Source organism: Arachis stenosperma, chromosome 1, assembly GCF_014773155.1.
Source record: "Arachis stenosperma cultivar V10309 chromosome 1, arast.V10309.gnm1.PFL2, whole genome shotgun sequence".
NCBI classification, from domain to species: Eukaryota; Viridiplantae; Streptophyta; class Magnoliopsida; order Fabales; family Fabaceae; genus Arachis; species Arachis stenosperma.
The window spans coordinates 132,887,322-132,909,657 of record NC_080377.1 but is presented as its reverse complement, the minus strand read 5'-3'; the positions used below and the strand labels follow the sequence as shown (position 1 = coordinate 132,909,657).

Sequence of the window (22,336 nt, the reverse complement as noted above, 5' to 3'; positions counted from 1 at the left end):
CTTGTTGTTTGAGTCAAGGGGTATACTATGTCGTCATTCTCTGAATGTCTTAAGTTTTGAACGAGTAGATAAAATGACACCAAAATATATATTGGAATGCTAGAGTAAGAACATAAAGATGAGGCACACACATATCAAGAACAGCCAAGACGAGCCTCTATTAGAGCCGAGAAGCAAGAGATTTGACGATTTGGTATTTCGCTCACGTAATATTTGTGAATTTACGTCAAAATTTAAGGAGTTGACTGGAATTCTGTACCTAACTTTTTATAATGTCATGGCTGAGATGCAAGAATATCAAGCAAAAAGTAAAGGTAAATATTCGTTATCTCACGAAGACGCTACGTTGAGTGATGTTAACAACCTTCAAAGCTTCTCACGTGTTAGAACAAGAGGACGTCCCAACAACATATTAGGATCAAATATGAAAAAAATATCGCAAATGCAACAAAGAAAAAGAAAAAGCTGACTCTAAGTGGATAACATTGATTTGCTTTTGATTAGGAAAAAATTCATTTGTGCATTTTGCTAATATATGATTTATTTTCTTTTTTGCAGTTGAACCTTTTAGATGGTGGATCAATGATTCAATCAAGCTCCAGCCTTTATAATGTATAGGATATGAATTATCCCGGAGAGTATTATAGAAGTTTCGATTTTTATTAATATAAATTTTGATTCATGTATGACTAAATTTCGGTTCATTTGGGTTTTAGTCATATAATGAGGGTAAATTTCTGATTTCTATTATGTTTTATTGAATAGTCATTTTTTTATTTTTCATATTAGCTTATGCAATTGTGTTATGGCAAATAGTTTAGGTGTTTCTGAAATCGAATAGTCATGTATACATTTTTTTCGGTTCATTGCGTGTAATAATTTCGATTCATTTGTGTTTTTGGCGCTCTTGAGGTTTGATAGATATATTGAATTCATTCACTATGAACCTAGATTCATTCAATACAGCTCAGAAAATTTCGACAAATAAAAGAAATTAAAGAAAATATTTTTAAATATATACATTAACATTTACAATTCTTTACAAATTAGTGTTAATTACAATTCCTTACATGAGTCAAAGATTGAACCTATAACCTATTTACTTTCTATATCCCCAGATGAGAACTCACAAAAAGGGCTTGGGAGGGCAGCGGATGACTTTGGAAGTCTTATCACTTCAGATGCCTCAATGGTTTTGTTTCTCAATTTATTTATCTTGTTTAAGAGAATGGTTGGACCATACTCCTGACTGAAAAAATCTATTTCTTCCTATAATTCAATTGAAAGAAATTACTTAAATTAAACCTAAATTAAATAAGAAATAAACCGAAATTTGTTAATTTAGAAATTACTTACCTGTTTTTAGTTTTTACATTTATATTTCCTATTTTTTATCTTTGCAAGATCACTTGTTTTCAGCCATTTCATCACATATATCCTGCAATCATAACTAAGAAAGAAATAAAAAATAAAATATGATTAATAGGAGACACAGCATATTAATAATAGCACTATAACAAAGAAAGATTTTACTTTATTCGTTGACCGCTGATCGTAACATACGGTGCTTCAATGCCCTCTTCGTTGTCCACCATCAAAGGCTCTGTCCCAGAATAGACCCTCATCTGGGATATTATTAAACCTTGAAAAGAATACAAAAAGTATACTTCAATTCAGTAATAATTGAAGAAAACTAAGTCCACAAACAATGCTCAATCAGGCATAATGAGTGATTAATAATGACTAGAAATAAGAGATAATTTACAACAAAAATATATAAATAAATTACAACAAATTTGTTCAAAGTTATTCTTTCTTCGGGTGTATCTTTTTTTCTGATGGGGTCAAAAGACCTTTTTCTTAACATCAGCAATCCACAATCACCAATGGCCTCCATGTCAAACTGGTGCAAACAGCTGAAATTTGAAAAAAAAAAGATAAAATATTTCAGTCTAAATGATAGAAAGCGACAAACTTATTAAAGAAGTTTTAGAAATCACAACTTACAAATGGATGAGATGCCATTTTTTTTTTCCAGAAAAGGCAAGAAGTCCTTAAATTCACTGATCCGGTAGGCCTTCTTAATTTTTGAATCAATGTAGTCGTCGAGGTAGAGAAAATCGAGATTTTACGTGAAATCGAAAAAGTAAATAAAAAACGTAAAACGTAAAATCTTAGCAAGATTTAAATCGTAAAATCGTCAGATTTAGTACAAATTTCGTAAAATCGATAAACTCATTTAAAATCGTAATATCGGAAGATTTTAAGAGTTAAATCGAGATTCTAGCTACTATGACTAGTCGACCTTATGCTTCCCCAATATTAAATTCTACAAAATGAACCTCAGTTAAATCACAAATGAACTAAAATTATATCAGATTTGAACTAGCAGTTAAAAAAGCTCAATCGTCAACAAGAACACATCAAATTCATTTTTGGATTCAAATGAACCTCAAATAAACTAAGGAATAAACCAAAATTACTTTAGATTTGAATAAGTAGTAATAAAGACTCAATTATCAACAAAAATACACCGAATTCATTTCTGCATTCAAATGAACCTCGGTTAAATTACAAATGAACCGAAATTATATCAGATTTGAACTAGCAGTAAAAAAAGATCAATCATCAACAAGAACACATCGAATTAATTTCTAGATTCAAATGAATCTCAAATAAACTAAGGAATGAACCAAAATTACTTCATATTTGAACAAGCAGAAATAAAGACTCAATCATCAACAAAAACACATCAAATTTATTTCTGGATTTAAATGAACCTCAATTAAACTAAGAAATGAACCAAAATTATATCAGATTTGAACTAGCAGTCAAAAAAGCTCAATCATCAACAAAAACACATCAAATTCATTTCTAAATTCAAATGAACCAAAATTATTTTAGGAATAAAAAAGTTGGCTTACCACAATATTTGTCGGCACACATTATATTTCTTCATCAAATCTGTGACATTTTTTGTTGTTGAGAAGTATACACATTGCAAAGACCACCTATAGGACAAAAATTTATTAGATATATGGGAATAAATTTTTTTAGAAAAATCATTAATGTTAATGTAATAGTCAAAGAGTTTACTGTATTTTCTACATCTTGTCCGGATCTTAGAGAATAGAAGTGAAATCTATCCCCCTCTAAATGTGCTTTGTGGTCCAACATGAATATCGTTTCAAACTCATTGGTTGTATCATCTTTGTAAACCTTTATTTGTGTCATCCACTGACAATATTTCTCCCTCATCTCCTCTATTATTTCTTTTTCTTTCACTAGAATCTTGTACTCTTCAGGGGTGTTCAAATTCGGCTCTGCACTTGTTTTCTTAGCATATTGCAATGCTGCTGTCATCCCGGCATCCATCACCGCCTCTATCAACATTCAAGTTGTGTTACTATTGATTGAGAGGTCGGAGGACTAATGCTAAGGTTGAAGGAAGGTGCATCATCTTCCCAATGCCGAGGACAGGAAGAACTGCAAGATGATAAAAGAAAGTTTTAAGTAATAATAAAAAAACTTATGATATAACATCAAAACTAATACAAAGAATTTTAAGTAAAACTTACACATTAAGAGGAGCTTCTTGCTCTGATTGCCTTGTCAAAGTTTCTTCGCAGGCTTGGTGTTTGGGTTTCGAAGAGCAGCTAGATTAAACAGAAAAGTGTTCAATAATGAACCAAAATTATTATTATATACTATCAAAACTAATAAAAATAATTTTTTAATTTAACCTTACACATTAAAAGGAGCTTCTTGCTCCGATTGCCTTGTCAGAGTTTCTTCACAGACTTGTTGTTGGAATTCCGAAGGATAGTTGGGTCAAACAGAAAAGTGTTCGATAATGAACCAAAATTATTATTATATAACATCAAAACTAATAAAAAGAATTTTAAGTAAAACTTACACATTCAATGGAGCTTCTTGCTCTGATTGCCTTGCAGAAGTTTCTTCGCAAGTTTGGTATTGTGGTTTTGGAGGACAACTATATTAAACAGAAAAGTATTCAATAATGAACCGAAATTATTATTTTATACCATCAAAACTAATAAAAATAATTTTAAGTACAACTTACTCATTAACAGAAGCTTCTTCTGTTTGAGTTTCCAAAGGTATAGAGGTGAAGGTCTTTTGTTGTTTTATCTCTTCCACAAAAGAAATTGGAAGAGCCATTGCAATAGAAAATCTAATGAAGGTAAACTAGAAAGAAGTTAATATTGAATGATTATAATAGGAACTCTAAAACTGAAAGCTGCACATTCATTAGAATAGGAAAATAGTTGAAAAGCTCACATATCCAAAGGTTGAGACTGAATTTCTTCTCAAACCGCAAGGATTTGTTATTGAGGATCAGGTGTTGTGCTATTGATAATTAAACAAAAATTTCGTGTATTTAATTAAACAAAAATTATTTCCTAAATTTAAAAGACCAACGTAAGTATTTGAACTTACATAGTTGGAGGTTGTAAACTCTATTTTTTTTCATGCCATTTTTTTCTTCTAAAAATTGTTACTGGGGTTTAAAGGGTATTTTTTCTAATAAAAAAGATACGAAATTAAAATCATCCACTAAGATTTTCTAATTATACTAAGAAATGAACCTCAATTAAAAGCAGAGAATTACAAACACATCAAATTCATTTCTGTATTCAAAGGAACCTCAATTAAATCTAGAAATGAACTGAAATTACTTCAGATTTGAACCTCAAGTAAATTCTATTTTTCATGCAATTTTTTGTTCTAAAAATTGTAACCGAGGATTTAGGGGTATTTTTTCTAATAAAAAAGACACGAAACTAAAATCATCAACCAAGATATTTTAATTAAAAGTAGAAAAATTAAATAAAAGTTAAGAAGAATTACTTGGTATTGCTCGGTGCATTTACAGACCGTTCCAAGCTCGTCTGTGTTTGTAACACAGGTTCGGTTTCGCTGTCCAAATTTATAGTCGACAGTCTAACAAAAAAAATAAATATTATTCAATAAATCCAAACAAATTACATGAGGTTTTAGGAAAGTAAACAGAGAAACAAAAAGAACTTGAGAAAATCAACCTTACTCCTGCAATAAATCATATCACGCGTCTGTCGAGTCACGGTCATCCGAAGCAACATTTATTTTTTTCAGCGCCGTCATTTTTTCTCTTCATTCTTTTTTCTTTTTGTTTTCTTTTCTCAGCACTCGTCCCCTCTACTTGTTCACTTCTGACAATTCATACAATAAGTTTAGATTTAAAATCAGGATGAACCATAATTAAAAAATAAATGACCCAAAATTATTTTAGATTTGAACAAGCAGTCAAATAGAGTCTATCATCAACAAAAACACATCGAATGTATACTGGTGACAAATATCAGAATTGTAACTAACTTAACAAGCACACATGAACACTTTTTAGCAAATCCAAGTGAAACTAAATCAAATGAACCTCAAATAAACGTAGAAATGAACCGAAATTATCAATACTTGTCACATCATCAAGTGAATCTCAATTAATTCACAAATAAACCGAAATTATTTTATATTTGAACAAGCAGTCAAAAAGACTCAATTAAAAAATAGAATATATATATTTATAACAACAAAATAATCATTTCTGAATCTTACTCGTCTTCAGATTCAGTTTTGCTTTTCGAATCCGTCAGAATAATTTTCCTTTTTTTTTGGTTTGTTTTTCGCCACTCTTTGTGGTTGTTTTCTTTTCTTTGACGGTGTTTTCTCCATTTCTTCTTCAATTGCAACACATACAAAACGTTTTGTTAAAATAATAATATAAAACTTCAAATAAATAGATAGTTTTCGATAAACGATGGTGAGAAGTATCTCAAATTTAGAAAAACTTTCATCTTCCGAAGACGAATGCAAGATGACAATTTTCTTTTTTTCTTTCTTTCTTCTTCTTTTCCTTCTTTTTTCCCTTCTTGTCTTCTATCCCCCCTGGTGCTCAATTCTGCTCTTTTCACAAGCCCCTAAAACAGAAACTTATTTAGTTAGCACAATAATTTAGAAGCATCTGAATCAAAATTTCAAGGAAAATGATTTTTTTATTTACCATTTCATTACTTGTTTCCAAAGCAATCCGGCCAACCATCCTCCTCTGTGTCCAGTATGCCACCCATGGTGGCTCGGGAGCGTCATCTGCTTATGGATAAGGGAACTTCGTTTCATGGAAATATATTAACATCAACTCGAAGACGCAGCCATCAATCGAAAGTTTCTTTCCTGCACTCTGGGCTTTGATCCCCTTGATCAGGAAGCTCAATACATGAGACGCTCAATTCCATTGTCGGACTGTTTTTACATGAAGGGCAGGCGGCTTATTATGGACCGAGGAGATTGTGCTTACTGTTGTTGGCAACAAGAAGTATTTCTGGACGAAGACGACGAAAGTCCTCTTGAATTTTAGCAAGTTTTCCTCTCTTTCAACACTCATATCAATCGTAGATTTTGTCAAAGATGCCAAAGTAGCACCTTTAAAGTTATCAACAATCTCCTTCTGTTGCTCATTTAGTTTGTTGTATGCAACTTTTTTAGGAAAATGATCTCCTATAATATTTTAATATAAACAGATTAGTAAAAATTGCTCAGTTTATTTTCTGTATTCAAATGAACCTCAAATAAACTAAAGAATGAACCGAAATTACTTAAGAAATAATAAAAAAATAAAAAAATACAAATGTAAAAGATGAAAAGTATAATACTGCCAAAATTTATGCCCAATACATCTTTTATCTTGGGAAGGGTTATGTAGATTTTGCCATAGAGAGTGTCCAAGCATCCATGATAGAGATCAAAGCAATGAATCAATTTTCTCAAGAGCTTGTGAGAGATATTCAATTCTGGGATATGTCCCAGTGCACCGAATTTCATTTTTTCAATAATAGTTTTCTTTTCTACACTCAATTCTTTGAACACCCTAGCTATTGATTTTTTTTTAGCATCTCAGATCATGAATTTTCTGCAAGGATTTGAAACATTATGTTATGATATATTTATAATACCAAAATAGAGTTAATTTAATGTGTATATGCTTACATTATAATGTGACTTTTCCTTTTTTGAGATGGTCATCTTTTTCATTTTTGCTGTAAAGAAGAAAAAATTTGGTCAATACTTAACAGGTGAACCTCACTCAATTTACAAATAAACCGAATTTGGTTCAGATTTGGTGAATACTTAACAGTAATATCAATTATCAAGTGAACCTAACTCAATTCACAAATGAACCGAATTTGGTTCAGATTTGAACAAAAAGTCATAAACATTCAATCAGTAAGAAAAACACATTTCAATTCATTTTTGCATGCAAATGAACTCAATTAAACTAAGAAATAAACTGAATATCTTAAGGAATAACAAATTTGGTAAATACTTAACAGTAGTATCAAGTGAACCTAACTCAATTCACAAATGAACCGAATTTGGTTCAAATTTGAACAAAAAGTCATAAACATTCAATCATCAAGAAAAATACATTTCAATTCATTTCTGGATGTAAATAAACTCAATTAAACTAAAAAATGAATCGAATTATTTATCAGGACCAATAAACTAACAACTAGTTTCATTCGATGCCCTAGTTATGAAAAAGAAAAAGAAAAATGGAATCAGAGAAATTTAATCTACTAAAAGAACGAACTCAATCCACTAAACCTTAAATCGAACTAGAAAAAACGTGAGATTTGCGAGAAATTAATTGAACATAATAACAATAGTTTTCTCAGTACCTTGGGGAATAATTGTTCTTGTTTTTGTGTGTTTTTTGTTGATGAATTCAAATGCTCCACCCAATTCAGCAGTAGTTTCCATAGAGAATTTAAACAATTTTTGAGAGATTTTGAAAGAGATTTGAAATTCCTTTGTTGTAGTTTTGAGTTGAAAGAACGAACGTTTTTGTATATTCTAACGCGAATTAAATTGATAACGTTTGGGGGTTTTCGGCGCGTGTAACACACGTCTCATTAATGAAAGTGGATTTTTTTTATATTGAACATGTTTGGTTGAACTTGGATACAAAAATGTTTGAATGTATAGTCCAACTGTTAAAATAATCCATTAAAAAATTATGATTGTAATTAATTCTTTTTACCAATATTATCCGTTTTACTACCAAAAAATATTTATTGTTATAGTTAATTCTTCTTTCACCTACTTTACTCTTCTTACTGCAAAAGAGAATAAAAAAAATAGCTCAAAATTTTTTATATATATGCTTTAATGTTATTTTAAAGACTTCTTTTTATTTATCTATAAATAACATAATTTTAGTAAAAAAAGAAAAAATATTAAAATAAATGAAGAGTAATGATTCAAAATATAGTTCTATGTAACATATTTGTTTTGTCATAATTAATTTTGATATCAAATTGTCAAATATAAATTACATTGATATCAACTCAATTTTAACAAAACTCAAGTTTACAAAATTTAAAAAACTCTCATTTACAAACTGAAATTTAAATGCACCCTTAATCGTTCTATTTTAATTTAAAAACACGCATCTTTAATCGTTCTATTTTAATCTCAAAAAAATTACATCAATGTAGTCCTACTATTAACCCTTGCTGTTCGTTTGTGGATGGATTCCACTCTAGTAATGAGTGAGAAAGCCTTTGGCCTGGCATGTACATTACCTATTGAAGCAAGGGTTAATAATAATATTACATTAATGTCATTTTAAATTTTTTGAGACTAAAATAAGATGATTAAAATATTAAAAACCAAAACAGAATTTAACCCAAACATTGAAGACCAATATAATATTTTATCCACTATATTTTTTTATCTTCTATAATTATCTTTAATCCTTATTTGTCATATTAATATTTTTTGATATTTTTGTCATATCCATAAGGGCATTGGATATTTTTGGAAGGAAAAAAAAATTAAAAAAGAGTGACATTATCAATTTGGGAGTAACATTTTCATTTCCCCATTAATATGGCTCAAAACAAACCAAAGTATTAGATTCATGGAAAAAGTTAATTAATCGAATCCAATCTAATCCAAATTTGATGTTCACCAAAAACCACAGAATGCAAGAAATAGTTCTTTCATATCCAAAATATTTGAGCACAAGGAGAAAGGAGCAAGTACACTTACATTAGCATCAAATCGCTAATGAAATGCCTGAAACTAATTATACTCATTCTCAAACTACAGCGAGATAACCTACGTAATGATAATAATACTACTCTTTTCAATGTTTAAGCAGAGACCAGAGATAGTAGCAGCTTATTACAGAGAACTCATTTTCTTTCTTATATTGCCATAAGGTCACCATAATTTCTCATAAGTACTATTGATCCTGCAAACAATCCCATAGCACGCAGCAGTTTCTGCAGAGGGAAACCAAAAAAGAATCAGCTGTCGTTCAAAACTAAGTTGAAAATTAAGATACCAACATGAATTAGGAGGACGATGTCTGTAAACTCGAAAGAACCATTGAATATTCCCCATAAAATTTAAATATCTAAGTCATGCCTCATCGCTTTTGGATCTTGTCTTCTGATAGATTCAACAAAGATATTAGGACATAAACATGTTTGGAAAAGGAGACAGAAATGAAAGAACGTGAGACTGTCTACAATTTTAAGCTAAATTTTGTACTCGCAAACGAATTTAAGTTCATTTTTGTACCTCTAAAATAAAGAACACAGGGTACATGTGACAAAGCACTAACTTAGTAATTGCAAACTCTCTATTCACCAAACATTACTACTTACTACTACCTGATCATTATATTTCTTCTTTTAGCTATGCTGCAACTTGGACAAATAACAAATATTAACTAATAGTTATGCCAATTATAAAAGCTTCACAGCAAAACTAAAGAATACCACAACCAATAACTTTTTACACCATGGAAACCCAATTTTCAATATGAAACTAATGGCAATGCCATGGCTAATCAAATGTTCTTAAAACATCAAAGTAACAAAGAAATTCGGCATCAGAACAAGGCAAAGAAAGAAACATTAACAAATTGAAAAGATTATAATATAAGATTCAAAGAAAAACGGCAACAAACAGAAAGTGATCTTCAACTTTTGATCAAGAGCTGAAACTATAAAACAGAAGCACTTAATAAACCAGGCAGAAAAAACACCGATTCATAATGAAACACAGCATGAGCCATCGATTGGTTTAGATCACAAGCAACAAATTTTCAGCTCTTTTCTACACGCAGTTTAGGTATAATTAAAAAAGGACCATACGGTTCTCATAGCTACCCAAAAAATATGCAAACATTTTGAAAAACGATTCACTGTTTCAATCGAAAAACGGAGCATAATTAATCAAATCGAGTGATGTAGAATGGAATTAGATGATAACCTTATTGAAAGCCCACTTTTCATCGTCGTTGATTTGAGAACAGACGAAATCTTTGAGGTATTGAACCGAAATCAAAGAGTCCGCCATTGAAGAAATGGAAGAGGGGAAAGAGAGAGTGCCAGATGATTTGATCGGTATTAGGTTTAGGGTTCTGGGTTTTGACCGCAAAATGGCATCTATGCCTTTTCTTTTCTTTTGTTCTTGACTGGCACGTGACGCACATGTACCGACCCGCACTTCTTTTATTATTATTATTATTGAAAAATTTTGTTGAGGTAAGTAATAAAATTAGGATTTTGCTAATCCAAGATGAAAATGCTTTAAATTTTGTTCTTATTATTGAAAACAAATTTCATAATTTTCCAACATGAAATAATTAGTTTAACTAAATTCATAAAATCATCCATAAAAATATTACGTTGTCAACAAAATTATTCATGAAATACAAAAATCAAAGCCTTATCCAGTTATTTATTTCTAATCAAACTCCTATCTAAAACTATTTAGATGTACTGTGGGTATTATGTTTTGTAGATTTTTTTGATTAAATATTAACATGCATAATTGAATTTTCTTTTGTTATGTTTTATTTAAAATAATTTTTTAAAAAAATAATAAATAAATTCCTGATTTTTTAAAATTGACAAATAAGTTTTTCACAAATTTTAATTGCAAATACATTTTTGACGTTTGCAAATTGAGGACAGATATGTTTCTCCGTCCATTTATCTCTCCTAAAGCAAACGGAGATGGTTGAGCTGGCACCCACATATTCATAATGGAGCTACGCTGTTTATTACGGTGCTAAAGTGTAGGACAACTAGATTCTTGTGCTCCAAAAATGGCGCCGTTTTGAGAGCTGCTTTAAATCTTCAAATTCTAATCGGACTCTATTGCAGTGTCGTTCATCAAGTTTAAAGATAAGCCCCTTCTCAATTCAACCTCAACACATAAACAACATTGCCAATATTATGCTTAACCAGAACAGCATTTATAAAAACTTAATTTTTAGCTGCTTTCTCATAATCCAGACACTAAAAAATTCAGATTTGCCTCCTCTGAAGTTGTTCATTTACTTTAGAGAGAAAAGTAACTGCAATCTAAGTCATTGATAACATAAACGGTTTTGATCACCTTAAATAAATAAATGATAAATAAATACATTAAAAGAATTAAAACGTTAACTATTAAAAAACTAAAAAGAAAAAAAAACGCGCCACTTTACAAAGATAGCGCACAGAATTAAATTTCTGCAAAACTGAATGCCTGACTAAAAAATGATTAAGAGAACCATACAAACATTGAAAACGCTAGTAGATACTGAACAAAAAAATGGTAATTACACAGATGACGGAATTATTAAGTGAAACAAGTATACTGGTTCCATCTATGGATACTACGATGATGGTGTCCCCAATAGAGACGAGCAAGCCAAACATGGAGGTGTTACTTCCTGAAACTAAAACGGTAAATTTATCAGAAGAAACAAATGAGTTGATGATCACAATGATACCACCATGGAAAGGTAATTTTTTTATTGAATAATTTTAAATTTCACCGCAATATATTTGATAATATTTTACTCAATATATTATTTTTTTATATTTGCAGAAGATTGTCAATTGATTTCTCAAAACGTAGAAAAAACCCAAATTGTACAACACAATTCTACATTAATTACTTTTTCCAGGTATGTTTATAACAATTATATTTGTACTCTTATTTTAGTACTCTTATTTTTGTATGTTTATAACAATTATATTTAGAATTTTATTATTTATTTTTATTCAGGCCAATTATAGCAAAAAAAATACCAAAATTAGGCATGAAATTTGACACAGTACTAGAAGCTAAAGACTTCTGGAAAAGTTATGGTGGAATGATGGGTTTTGATATTCGACAATTGTATGCAAATAAATGCAAGCTTGATAATTCTGTAAGTAGTTTTAGACTTGTTTGTGCAAAGGAAGGCCAACGAAGACCAGATAAACGGGATCATTTAACAAAGCAACCTCGCGCCGAGACTAGAACAAGTTGTCAAGTAAGAATGTCACTCAAGTTTGCTCGAGATATTAAAAAATATGTGATTTGTGACCTTGAGTTAAATCACAATCATATTTTGCAAATTCCGGAAACCAGTCATATGATGCCATCACAAAGAAAGATTTCAGAAGTACAAGCATTGCAAATAGATTTGGCAGATGAAGCTGGCATAAGACCAAAGGAAACACATGAACTAACAAGTTTACAAGCTGGTGGTAAAGATGTCCTTGGATATACCAAACAAGACCAAAAGAACTATCTTCGAAGCAAACGAAAGCGAGACTTGGCCTATGGTGAAGCAGGTAGTTTATTAGAGTATTTTCATCGGCAACTACTTGATAATCCCTCATTTCAATATGCTATACAGTTAGATAACAAAGAGAAAATAACAAATATTTTTTGGGCTGATGCAAGAATGGTTATTGATTATGCTATCTTTGGTGATGTAATCACATTTGACACTACATACTGCACAAAGAAAGAAAATAGACCATTGGGTGTTTTTTGTGGATTCAATCACCATCGAGAAATAGTAATATTTGGCGCTGCTCTTTTGTATGACGAATCAAAAGAATCTTTTATGTGGTTATTTGAATCATTTTTGGAAGCTCACATGCAAAAAAAGCCTAAAACTATTTTCACTGATCAAGATCCTGCTATGGCAAGTGCTTTGGTAGAAAAAATGCCTGAAACATATCATGGATTATATGTCTGGCATATTATGCAAAATGCTATTCGACATTTAGGGAATAAGTTGAAAGATGGTTCTTTTATCTTGAGAGATTTCAAAGCTTGTATGTATAATTCTGAAGATCAGTTTCAATTTCAAGAGACATGGGATGCATTGCTTCAAAGATACAAAGTGGAAGACAATTCTTGGTTGAAGAGTATTTATAAAGGGAAGGAAAAATGGGCTCATTGCTATATGAAGAAGGTGTATACTATTGGAATGCGAAGTACTCAACTTAGTGAAAGTTTTAACAGTGATTTGAAAGATTTTATGCGGTCAAATTTAGACATAATACATTTTCTCAAACAGTTTGAGCGAGCTGTTGGTGGCAAGCGATACAAAGAGCTACAAGCTGAATACAATGCAAGACAAAAGCTTCCTAGACTTAAGATGATTTATTCGCCGTTATTGAAGCATGCTGCACATGTATATACTCCTAATGCATTTGATTTATTTCAAAATGAGTTTGATTGGAGTTCTGCTGCATATATTGTTTCTCGTACAGAGAACAATCAAATGTCTGAATATCAAGTTGCTATTTTTGATAAAGATGGAGAATACACTGTATCCGGCAATGTGAAAGATATAATTATTTCTTGTAGTTGTGGAATGTTCGAAACAATGGAATTCTTATGTTGTCATTGTTTAAAAGTTTTAAATGTTTGGGATGTGAAGCAAATTCCGGCTCAATACATTATGAAAAGATGGACTAGAGAAGTAAGAAAGATGATTGTTCATGACTCAGATGGAAAAGTTGTTCAAAGTGATACTAGAGCGGATGCTACAGCAGGGTACAAGAATATATGTTTCAAAGCAATCAAATTAGCTGCTCGATCATCAGATTTTGAAGTAACATCTAATTTTGTTGAGCAAGTTATAGAGGAGGCATATAAGAAGGTAGATTCTTTTTGTAGACACAATCAAGATGATGATGTTTCAAATATTTTGAATGCAAAAGAAATGGTTAATAGCTGTTCAGATGAAGATGCGTTAGAAAGATTACTTGAAAATGTGAAAGGATTGAAAAAGAAGGAAGGACGAAAAGGTAGAAAAAGACTCAAGAGCTGGGTTGAAAAATAATCAAACAAGAGAATGGCGTCAACAAAAAAAATTCCACCCAAAATTGTGAGGTTTGTAATATTTTTCATTTCTTATTATCATTTTTTTAATATTTTTAAAACTTATTGAAGTTCCTCTGTATTATTATTTTTCTTATAATAGTGTTTATATTGCAGGCTGAAATTTTCACTTCAAATATTGAAAATCAAGCTATTTTGCCACTTCAATCATGGAATCAAGTTACAACACCAAATGGAGTGAAGTTACAACACCAAATTTAGATAATTAAATGATAGAATGAAAAACTATTTATTTAAATTTTGTAATTTTTTTTTTTGAATTTATAATGAATGACTTTAAGAAATTTGAGATAATTGTTTTGTTTATATTTTTTATTATTTGTCTATTCTGATGATAATATATTTTTTTAACCAGTCATATATTTAAATTTAAACTACAACATTAGACATGAAACAAGCATCATAAACATATAAAAACACATAAAAATATAAATAAATTAATTTAATGTATATCAATATAAATTTAGTAGAGATCTATTAAACCAACATCACATCATTAGTTATTCTAAACACTCTTTAGTTTGTTCTCAATTAGATTCTTATTTTAAGTATAAATAAAAAAAATTGAGTACATTTATCTAAAAAAAATTTAGTACATTTACATGAGTATTTTTTTATATTAAAATAAAAAATAAAAAATTATTTTTGATCCAATTTAAATTAATTAATTTTATTTTTTTATTAAATTTTTTAAAAAATTATTCAGAATTCAAAAAAGATGAAAGATTAAAATCACGCAGTTTTGGAAACTGCTGCTTGCACGATTTTCAAGGTTCTTTTAATGTATTTATTTATTATTTATTTATTTAAGATGATCAAAACCGTTTATGTTATCAATGGCTTATATTGCGTTACTTTTCTCTCTAAAGTAAATAAACAACTTCAGAGGAGCCAAATCCAAAAAATTCAACCTTTTTACATATATTGCATGGAATTAAATCCTTGCATTTTGCAAGAAAATCAATGCTTCCCTTTCAAGAGAGGAGCTTTTCTCAAAAGACCAATTCTTCGCTTGTCTCACCGAAAATTCCATCGACAACGGTTGGCGATGCACCCAAACTGATCAACAAACTAGCAGAAGCTCACCGATTGTAGCATCAACTTCGGGTGCAACGCATTGGGCAGAAAGGTGGCCAGATCTACTAATGAAATAGGGGCGGCGAAACCAAGGCTTTCACTCCCTCTCCATGGGTAAATCCGCTATGGTGCCCCGGAGGAGCGGGTCGAGTTCGTATCGCCGTGGAGCAATAGTCACATTCACCCTTGAAACATGAAACATCTTTGAGGAGAAATTGTTTCTTGAAGTTCAACAAGCTTTCAACAGCTACAAGACGGTAGACGGCCGCAGCGCCAATGTCCACGTCATCGGTGACAGCTACATCATGGTCCAATATGTCTCGAACGTGATCATCCACAACATCTACGTCCACCATTGCAAGCCCTCTAGCAACACCAACATAAGAGCCTCTCCAACCCACACCAACATAAGAACCTCTCCAACCCACATGAAGTGGAAGGGAGTCGCTGACGATGACGGAATCTCCATCTTCGGGCCATGTTAGATATGGATTTGACTAGAATTTGAAAATTTAAGGTAGCTCTCAAAACAGCACCATTTTAGGAGCACAGAGATATAGTTATCTTCTAACTTTTCTGAAAAGATTAAACTTTAACACCGTAACAGACACATAATTCCATAATGAACACATGGACGCCAGCTCAACTATCTCGATTTGCTTTAAGAGAGGCAAATAGATGGAGGAACGTATTTGTCTGCCATTTGCAAACATCAGGGATATATTTATAATTAAAATTTGTGAGGGACTTATTTGTCAAAATTTTAAAAAATCAGACACCTATTTGTCATTTTTACTAATTTCGTTGTTCTGTTCAAAACAAGAACGAGTTTCTTAAAAACTTATTATTGGAACATCCAAACCTCCTTTAACGTTCTATGACTTAAATCAACCATCTCTATTTACTATATAACATTCTCATTTTTCGCCAAGAGAAGTTCGTTTGGAACATTAAATTAAATTCTTTATCATCTGCAGAAGATTTTGTCTCCAATGTTTGCTAACTCGCAAAATCTCGGGTGTTAATACAACCCATTACAGTACTACTAGTTCAACAGAAAGCAGAAAAATATAACCTGGAAAAGTTCTCCTGCAATCACCAGAGGTGAAAATGTTGTGTTCATGAACAGGTTCCCAATTTACATAAGAAAATTCCACACAAATATCCATGCTAAATAACTGTAATAGGTGGAACACTCATGCTCAATATGGCTTAGAAAAATAGCATAAGGCAAAGTGCATCGTTATGGAGAAAAAAAAGGAATACATGATTGTGTCAAAACACTCCTGCATGGGCAGATCAACCCACTAATCCATTAAATGATTGCAACAATTCAAGTTGTAAACCTCAAATTCTGCCTAAACAAGTGGAAAAGAAATAGGAGTTTGCCTTCCTCCTATGAAAAAATTCCCCCCCCCCCCCCCCACCCCCAAATTTCCCATTAAACTATGAATACCTCATGCTCAAGTTGATGGTGCAGTACTTCGGTTGCCAACACCTTGCCGTCCACCCCGCCCACTTCCATTTTGACTGGCCCGTTGAGAACCATCTCCCTTTTGTCCAGCTGGACCCTTAGGTCGCGTTGTGAACTCTCCTTGGTTTCTGAACTCATTTCTGCCATAACCTCTTCCGCCACCAAATTTCGCACGCCCCCTGAAACTGTCACTTCTGAACCCACCTCTTCCGGAGGGAAACCTTCCTCTTCCACTACCACTAACTAGAATAAGGACAAAATGAAGGAGGAAAAGGGAGAATAATCAACCTCTGATAAACTTGGCTACGATGTTTTGTTCAAAGTAGAAGTAATAATGAATATATACCAACATACCTCTTGTAGTAGTTCTCTTCTCCTCAATAACAGCTTGTCGATCACCAACGGTGATAGGTGAAGCCTGAAATTAATTTTGACAAAACATATTAAATGAATAATATAGATTATTAATAGGTCACATGATATGCACTGCTAGGTACGTGCAGTACTGCAGTATCATGAAAATACCACAAAGCAACCTGTATAAGTGGTAATTCTTCCGTTGCAGAGTGCAGATCAGAACTCAAGAGACATGTCTACTATAATCAGTTATATTATTATATTATCTTTCAAAACTGAATCAAGTGAGCAATACCTTTGCAGAGAAACATTAGTGAAATGCAGAGGAAACAGTGTTATCGTATGACATTTTAATTAGAAATGAAGATATCTTATTCACATAAATCTTCTCTTTCCAACCATTAGATCAATTCATATACTTCACACAAATATCACACGTTTACACCTTCAAAATGCTACCCAGAGGAACTAAACAAGTTTACCCATATAATAGATATCCAAATCCATTTCCAAAATGCATTTACATCAGTTCAAGTGGATATCCATAAAGGCAAGCATTTTACAAGCATACGCAATTTCTTATGTGCTGAAGATGCAGAAAACATTCATTTCCAGAATGTTGCAGCCCACAATTGCTATATTAAAAGCTAGAACTCAGGAATTACAGAAAAAACTGAAAAGCTAATGGTGATCAATACCACTATCATCTACTGAGTATTTCAAATGTTATGTTGATATTATGGTTGTCCATCTTTTTATTTCATGTCATGATAAAGAAACAACAGTGAGGAGCAATAAAATCAACAGTTCAACACGTACCTCAAGTGCGCTATTCATGGAAGTCATTTCCTCAAATTCAACAAAGCCGAAACAGAAGCCATGCTGCAAGGAGCCAAAAGTAAAAGCTATCCTATAAGCTTTACTCAGAAAACCCATAAATCATTTGGAGGTTTATGAAGTATTCACAGACCTTACTACTTCTAACTTGGATTCCACCATGCTTAATAGGACCAAATTTCTTAAAGACCTCCTCAAGTTGTTCAACAGTTGCATTAAATGGCAAATTCCGTATGTATATGGAATGACCTTCAGCTGTTAAAAGTAAAAAAGGCAATTCAATCGATTTCCAACCTATAATTTAAGGCCAGAGTATATATGAAGTAATAAACTCCAACTTATTTTAGCCTCCTTACATAGTTACATATGTTTAATCTCTTACAATTCACAAGTCAGAACTAGATGAAACAAATATGTCAAGGAGGAATATGAGTCTATATCACAGCTAACTAGTCTGAGAAAAGATAGTGGCTGTTAGCCATATCAAGAAGTTTCAATATATACCTTCCTCATGAACATCACTACTCCCAGGAGCATTGTCATTACTAGGAGCTAATGCCTCTGGTACTGGAGTTGGTTTGGTAGTAGTAGGCCATTGTTCACTGGATTTAGCAGGTACTGCTCTTACAGTTCGGCTGGGAACATATACAGGACCAGATGCTGTGTTACTTTTCATTACCTTCATGTAAATAAAATTCATTATGTTACGGAATGTAAAAACTGGAGGAGAAAAAGAAAATATGAAAATATATGAAAGTAAACTAACAATTGATGCATATGAATATGACTTCTTCGGTGCATCATCCTGGACTGCAGAAGTTGAATCATGAATCGCAACATTCTGACTTAAATCTGCAGAGGGTTCAGCAACCTCTTCATCAATAACTGATCCTTCTTCCTCATTGTCCTCTGGATTATAACCTTCAGCTCCATTATTAAGGTTTTCACTCTCTGCTGTTATTGCAGGGTTGGTCACAAGATGTTCTGGAGCATGTATATTATCTAGAAACATGTAAGCATCAATTAAATATTGTCAAGATAAATAACTGTTGGGAATATGTTACAGAGATTAGCCATGCTGACCTGCTTCCGGCATGGCCACTGCCTCAGCTTTTTCATTGACAGTGGAGTCGGGATTTGATGACTGCAGTGTGTCATTCTCCTCAACATACCTAAAGACGTCATTTAAGACATAATACCCCTTATCTTGTGGTGCCAGAAAGAATGTCTGTGAGAACTTCCTTTTCACATTATCCTTCCCAGTTAAGCATCCAGTTACTAAAACTATCACACCTTTCTCATATGACTCCTGAGCATCAGCAGTTTTTATTTCTGCTGTATAATCTTCATAATTCAAGGAAAGTATCTTTTCATTGATTGCCTGATCCAACAGTAATTGAATTTTGATTAATGAAAAGTAGAAAAACTGAAACTACACATTACTAATAATTACAAGATGTCAAGGCCACAAAGTGTAGTCCAATAAGAAAATTTTATTAACCAAATCATTAACAGCCAGCTTCTTAAGGAGCACGAATGTTAAAGTAACTATGCATCATATCAAGGGAGTATGGATGTTATCTGATCGCTGAAGTATTTAGTTAAATATACCAATAAGTTTGAGAAATTTTTCCTGTAAAACTATATTATGCATATCCTGTTCCTGGTAGACTTACTTGCATAGTAGTCACAGTTGTCATCTGGCCATCGTTGTCTGAACGGCTTAAGAAACTTGAGTCCTGGTAAAATCTGTGCACCAAATTTGGGGATTGGTGTAGAATGTGATAGTATTGCTCCACAAATGCATTGCCGACAACTTGGGCACTAGGAGCGGTGGCAGGGCTTGCTTCCTGCATTGCCATCTGCAGAAGAATTTACAATAAGGCAAAGCAGAATAAATCCATTAAGCAGGATAATTTTTAGTTGCAGATATCATTAACCGAGAAATCATCTCAGTTTGATGCCATGCTCCACATTGGCCCCATCACAAATCATCAAAGAAATTGCATAGATGAACAAAATTGTATGTCATGGAAAAGAACAAATCAACGATGCAGCATCCGTATACATAAATTAGATTAAAAACAGCCGTGAAGCATCGGATAAGATCCAACCTATAGAACGCAACACGAATAGAGTGTGGAAACCAGGGAGATATGCACAAATGAAACTTCGAAATGGCTAACTATCCCAGTCACACTGCTTGCTTGTGTGACTATCACGATACCCTAAGGGTGCGTTTGTCAATTGTCATTTTAGAGTGTAAGTGAGGTAATGGAATCCATTCTACTCATAAAGCCATTCTCATCCCTTCCATTCCCTTTTAGATCTCAACTAACAGATGCACCCTATAGCAAATAACTAATGAGATAAACAACAATCCCAACTTGCAAACGAACCCTAAAACAAATTAGGAATAATGAGCTAGAACAGCATCAATTCTACATGAAGGAGATAAGCCAACTACTATGTGTTTGAAAGAATTAGATTCCCAGAATGTTAAAATTACTGCACAGTCCCTACTTCCCAGTTTAAGTATAATCTAATCTAACTATTAATTAAAGCTGAATGCTAAAACAAACAACCTAATCTGACAACACAAGTAGAGTAAGGGAATATCAATGTCAAAGTAGGATCGATATTCCATACCATACCATATAGAACGCATCAAACCGAAAAAAAAAAGGAAATACTGAATTTTATGCAATTTTTTTTTAATTAAAAACACTTAAACGGGATCATAGCCTAAATCGGATTAAATATGGCGGTAAGAATAAAAAATTGGAAGTAGGAAAACATTGTGATTTGTGAGGTGGAAATCAGAAAACCTGAAAGGGAGAGAGGTAAAAGAGAGAAAATTGGAGAGATCAGAAAGGAAGCAGAGAGCAGAGTGGAAAACGAAGAAGAGAGAAAGGGAAAGTAGCGTATCGGAGAACAAGCACACATCTTGGGGAGAGAGAGAGAGAGAGAGAGAGAGAGAGAAGACGCACGTGCGTACCTGCTGGGTTGAAAACCCGATTCACAAACTGACGGCGAAGAGAGAGAGAGAGACAACAGAAGAGTGCAAAGTCTTCTGAGTGTGTGTGAGAGAGAGAGAGAGAGAGAGAGAGAGAGCGAGAGAGTGTGAGAAAGAGCGCAAAGATTCGGAGGTTGATGTGTTTGTGTTTGGACTTTGGAGATCACAAATTCACAATTCACAGTAGACGATGACTCCCGCTGTTGCCCTTTTCCTTTTTCTTTTTATTTTCTGTTGATAAATAGTTTATTTTTTATTTATTAAACATATGAAATTCTTACAATTATTACTAAGTAAAAATATCTTAATTCGAGTAATAAAAAAGAGAATTATAATAGAATAGTAGAAAGTATAATACGACGATTTCTTGTATTTAATTTCTCCTACATGTTTGAAAGTTGAAAATAGAGGTGCTAACAACCAACAGAAGTGTACAAATTTTAAATTGCAACGAGGAAAATCCTTAATACAATACGGAGAAGAGTAAAAATTTTGTACTCTGTTGTACTGGAAGGTTGAATTTTTCTTACAATAAATCCAATTAAAATCACTTAATCAATTCAATTTAAATGAAATATAGTTAAATGGTAATAATTTAAATTGGAATGGAGTTCATCTCTAACAAATATTAGTGATAAGATTAAAAAAATGCTACTATATTTGTAATGTATATTTTATAATTTAATATATATTTTATACGAATATTTTAAGAGTAAATTTATATTATCTCTAACATTAATTTTATATAAAAAATTACTAATAAAATTTATGACAAATTATGAGCTTAAGTTGACAAATATTTTAGATAAGCTAATTTTTTTATATATATCAAAATTATTTTTTTATATTATTATTTTTAAAGATTAAAATTGAGATTGAAAAACTAAGATTTAGTATTATATTTGGTGATCAAATATTAAATTAAAATTTTAGTTTTAAAATACAAAATTTTAATTTTTTTCAGTTCTTTTAAAAAGTGCGAATATAAAAGATTAAAATTTTTGAAAATGGAATAACTAAAAATATTTTAGTAAATATTCTTATTTCATATCCACATTTATCTTAAACCAAGTAGGATACTAAAATATTACTCAATTTTGTATACTTTATGAAGGTTTGTAAATGGCCTAGAAAAAGGAGGTTGAATATATGGCCTCCTTTTTTAACCTCTTATTGCTTTTTGCTTCTGACGAAATAGGAACCTAGTTGTTGATGCGTCTATTAAGTTGAAATTTAGGAGACAGTTTTATTTTGTCTATTCACAATACATTCTGGAACAGAGCAATTCTTTATATTTGGATAGCTCTGACTTCTGAGAA

General features: G+C 31.9%; 3 protein-coding genes across 5 annotated transcripts; 1 reads left to right on the top strand and 2 right to left on the bottom strand.

Annotated features, from left to right (window-relative positions):
* Nucleotides 1-9,045: 9,045 nt before the first annotated feature.
* Nucleotides 9,046-10,544, bottom strand: LOC130940029 (mitochondrial import receptor subunit TOM5 homolog). The gene is made up of 2 exons (XM_057868083.1): nt 10,345-10,544; nt 9,046-9,347 (listed from the first exon to the last, which is right to left on the bottom strand). The coding sequence occupies exons 1-2, from the start codon at nt 10,429-10,431 to the stop codon at nt 9,270-9,272; spliced, it is 165 nt and encodes a 54-aa protein (XP_057724066.1). The 5' UTR covers nt 10,432-10,544; the 3' UTR covers nt 9,046-9,269.
* A 1,147-nt stretch (nt 10,545-11,691) lies between these two features.
* On the top strand, nt 11,692-14,197 carry LOC130935137 (protein FAR1-RELATED SEQUENCE 7-like). The gene is made up of 3 exons (XM_057864720.1): nt 11,692-11,869; nt 11,956-12,034; nt 12,136-14,197. Exons 1-3 carry the CDS (start codon nt 11,692-11,694, stop codon nt 14,195-14,197), a joined length of 2,319 nt encoding a protein of 772 aa, XP_057720703.1.
* A 2,095-nt stretch (nt 14,198-16,292) lies between these two features.
* On the bottom strand, nt 16,293-21,207 carry LOC130946311 (nuclear transport factor 2). 3 transcript variants are annotated; one of them, XM_057875006.1, is made up of 9 exons: nt 21,000-21,205; nt 19,678-19,863; nt 19,085-19,382; nt 18,768-18,985; nt 18,506-18,680; nt 18,135-18,256; nt 17,984-18,046; nt 17,162-17,225; nt 16,293-17,050 (listed from the first exon to the last, which is right to left on the bottom strand). In XM_057875006.1, the coding sequence occupies exons 2-9, from the start codon at nt 19,861-19,863 to the stop codon at nt 16,797-16,799; spliced, it is 1,380 nt and encodes a 459-aa protein (XP_057730989.1). In that variant the 5' UTR covers nt 21,000-21,205; the 3' UTR covers nt 16,293-16,796. The 3 variants fall into 3 exon arrangements, with proteins under 3 accessions (XP_057730989.1, XP_057730980.1, XP_057730976.1); XM_057874997.1 differs by having other exon boundaries at nt 16,302-17,050; nt 18,768-19,003; nt 20,992-21,207; XM_057874993.1 differs by having other exon boundaries at nt 16,303-17,050; nt 18,768-19,003.
* Between the last annotated feature and the right edge of the window lie 1,129 nt (nt 21,208-22,336).

Bases quoted from the DNA above. Each gene is read 5' to 3' on its own strand.
- LOC130946311 (XM_057874997.1), bottom strand. From the start codon at position 19,863: ATGGCAATGCAGGAAGCAAGCCCTGCCACCGCTCCTAGTGCCCAAGTT. The intron at 18,047-18,134 runs GTCTGTGAATAC...GGCTCCTTGCAG, and splicing joins TCCAAGTTAGAAGTAGTAAG to CATGGCTTCTGTTTCGGCTT. The intron at 17,226-17,983 runs GTACGTGTTGAA...AATTAATTTCAG, and splicing joins CCATGAATAGCGCACTTGAG to GCTTCACCTATCACCGTTGG.
- LOC130935137 (XM_057864720.1), top strand. From the start codon at position 11,692: ATGACGGAATTATTAAGTGAAACAAGTATACTGGTTCCATCTATGGAT. The intron at 11,870-11,955 runs GTAATTTTTTTA...TTATATTTGCAG, and splicing joins AATGATACCACCATGGAAAG to AAGATTGTCAATTGATTTCT. The intron at 12,035-12,135 runs GTATGTTTATAA...ATTTTTATTCAG, and splicing joins ACATTAATTACTTTTTCCAG to GCCAATTATAGCAAAAAAAA.
- LOC130940029 (XM_057868083.1), bottom strand. From the start codon at position 10,431: ATGGCGGACTCTTTGATTTCGGTTCAATACCTCAAAGATTTCGTCTGT. The intron at 9,348-10,344 runs GTTATCATCTAA...TTCCCTCTGCAG, and splicing joins AAAAGTGGGCTTTCAATAAG to AAACTGCTGCGTGCTATGGG.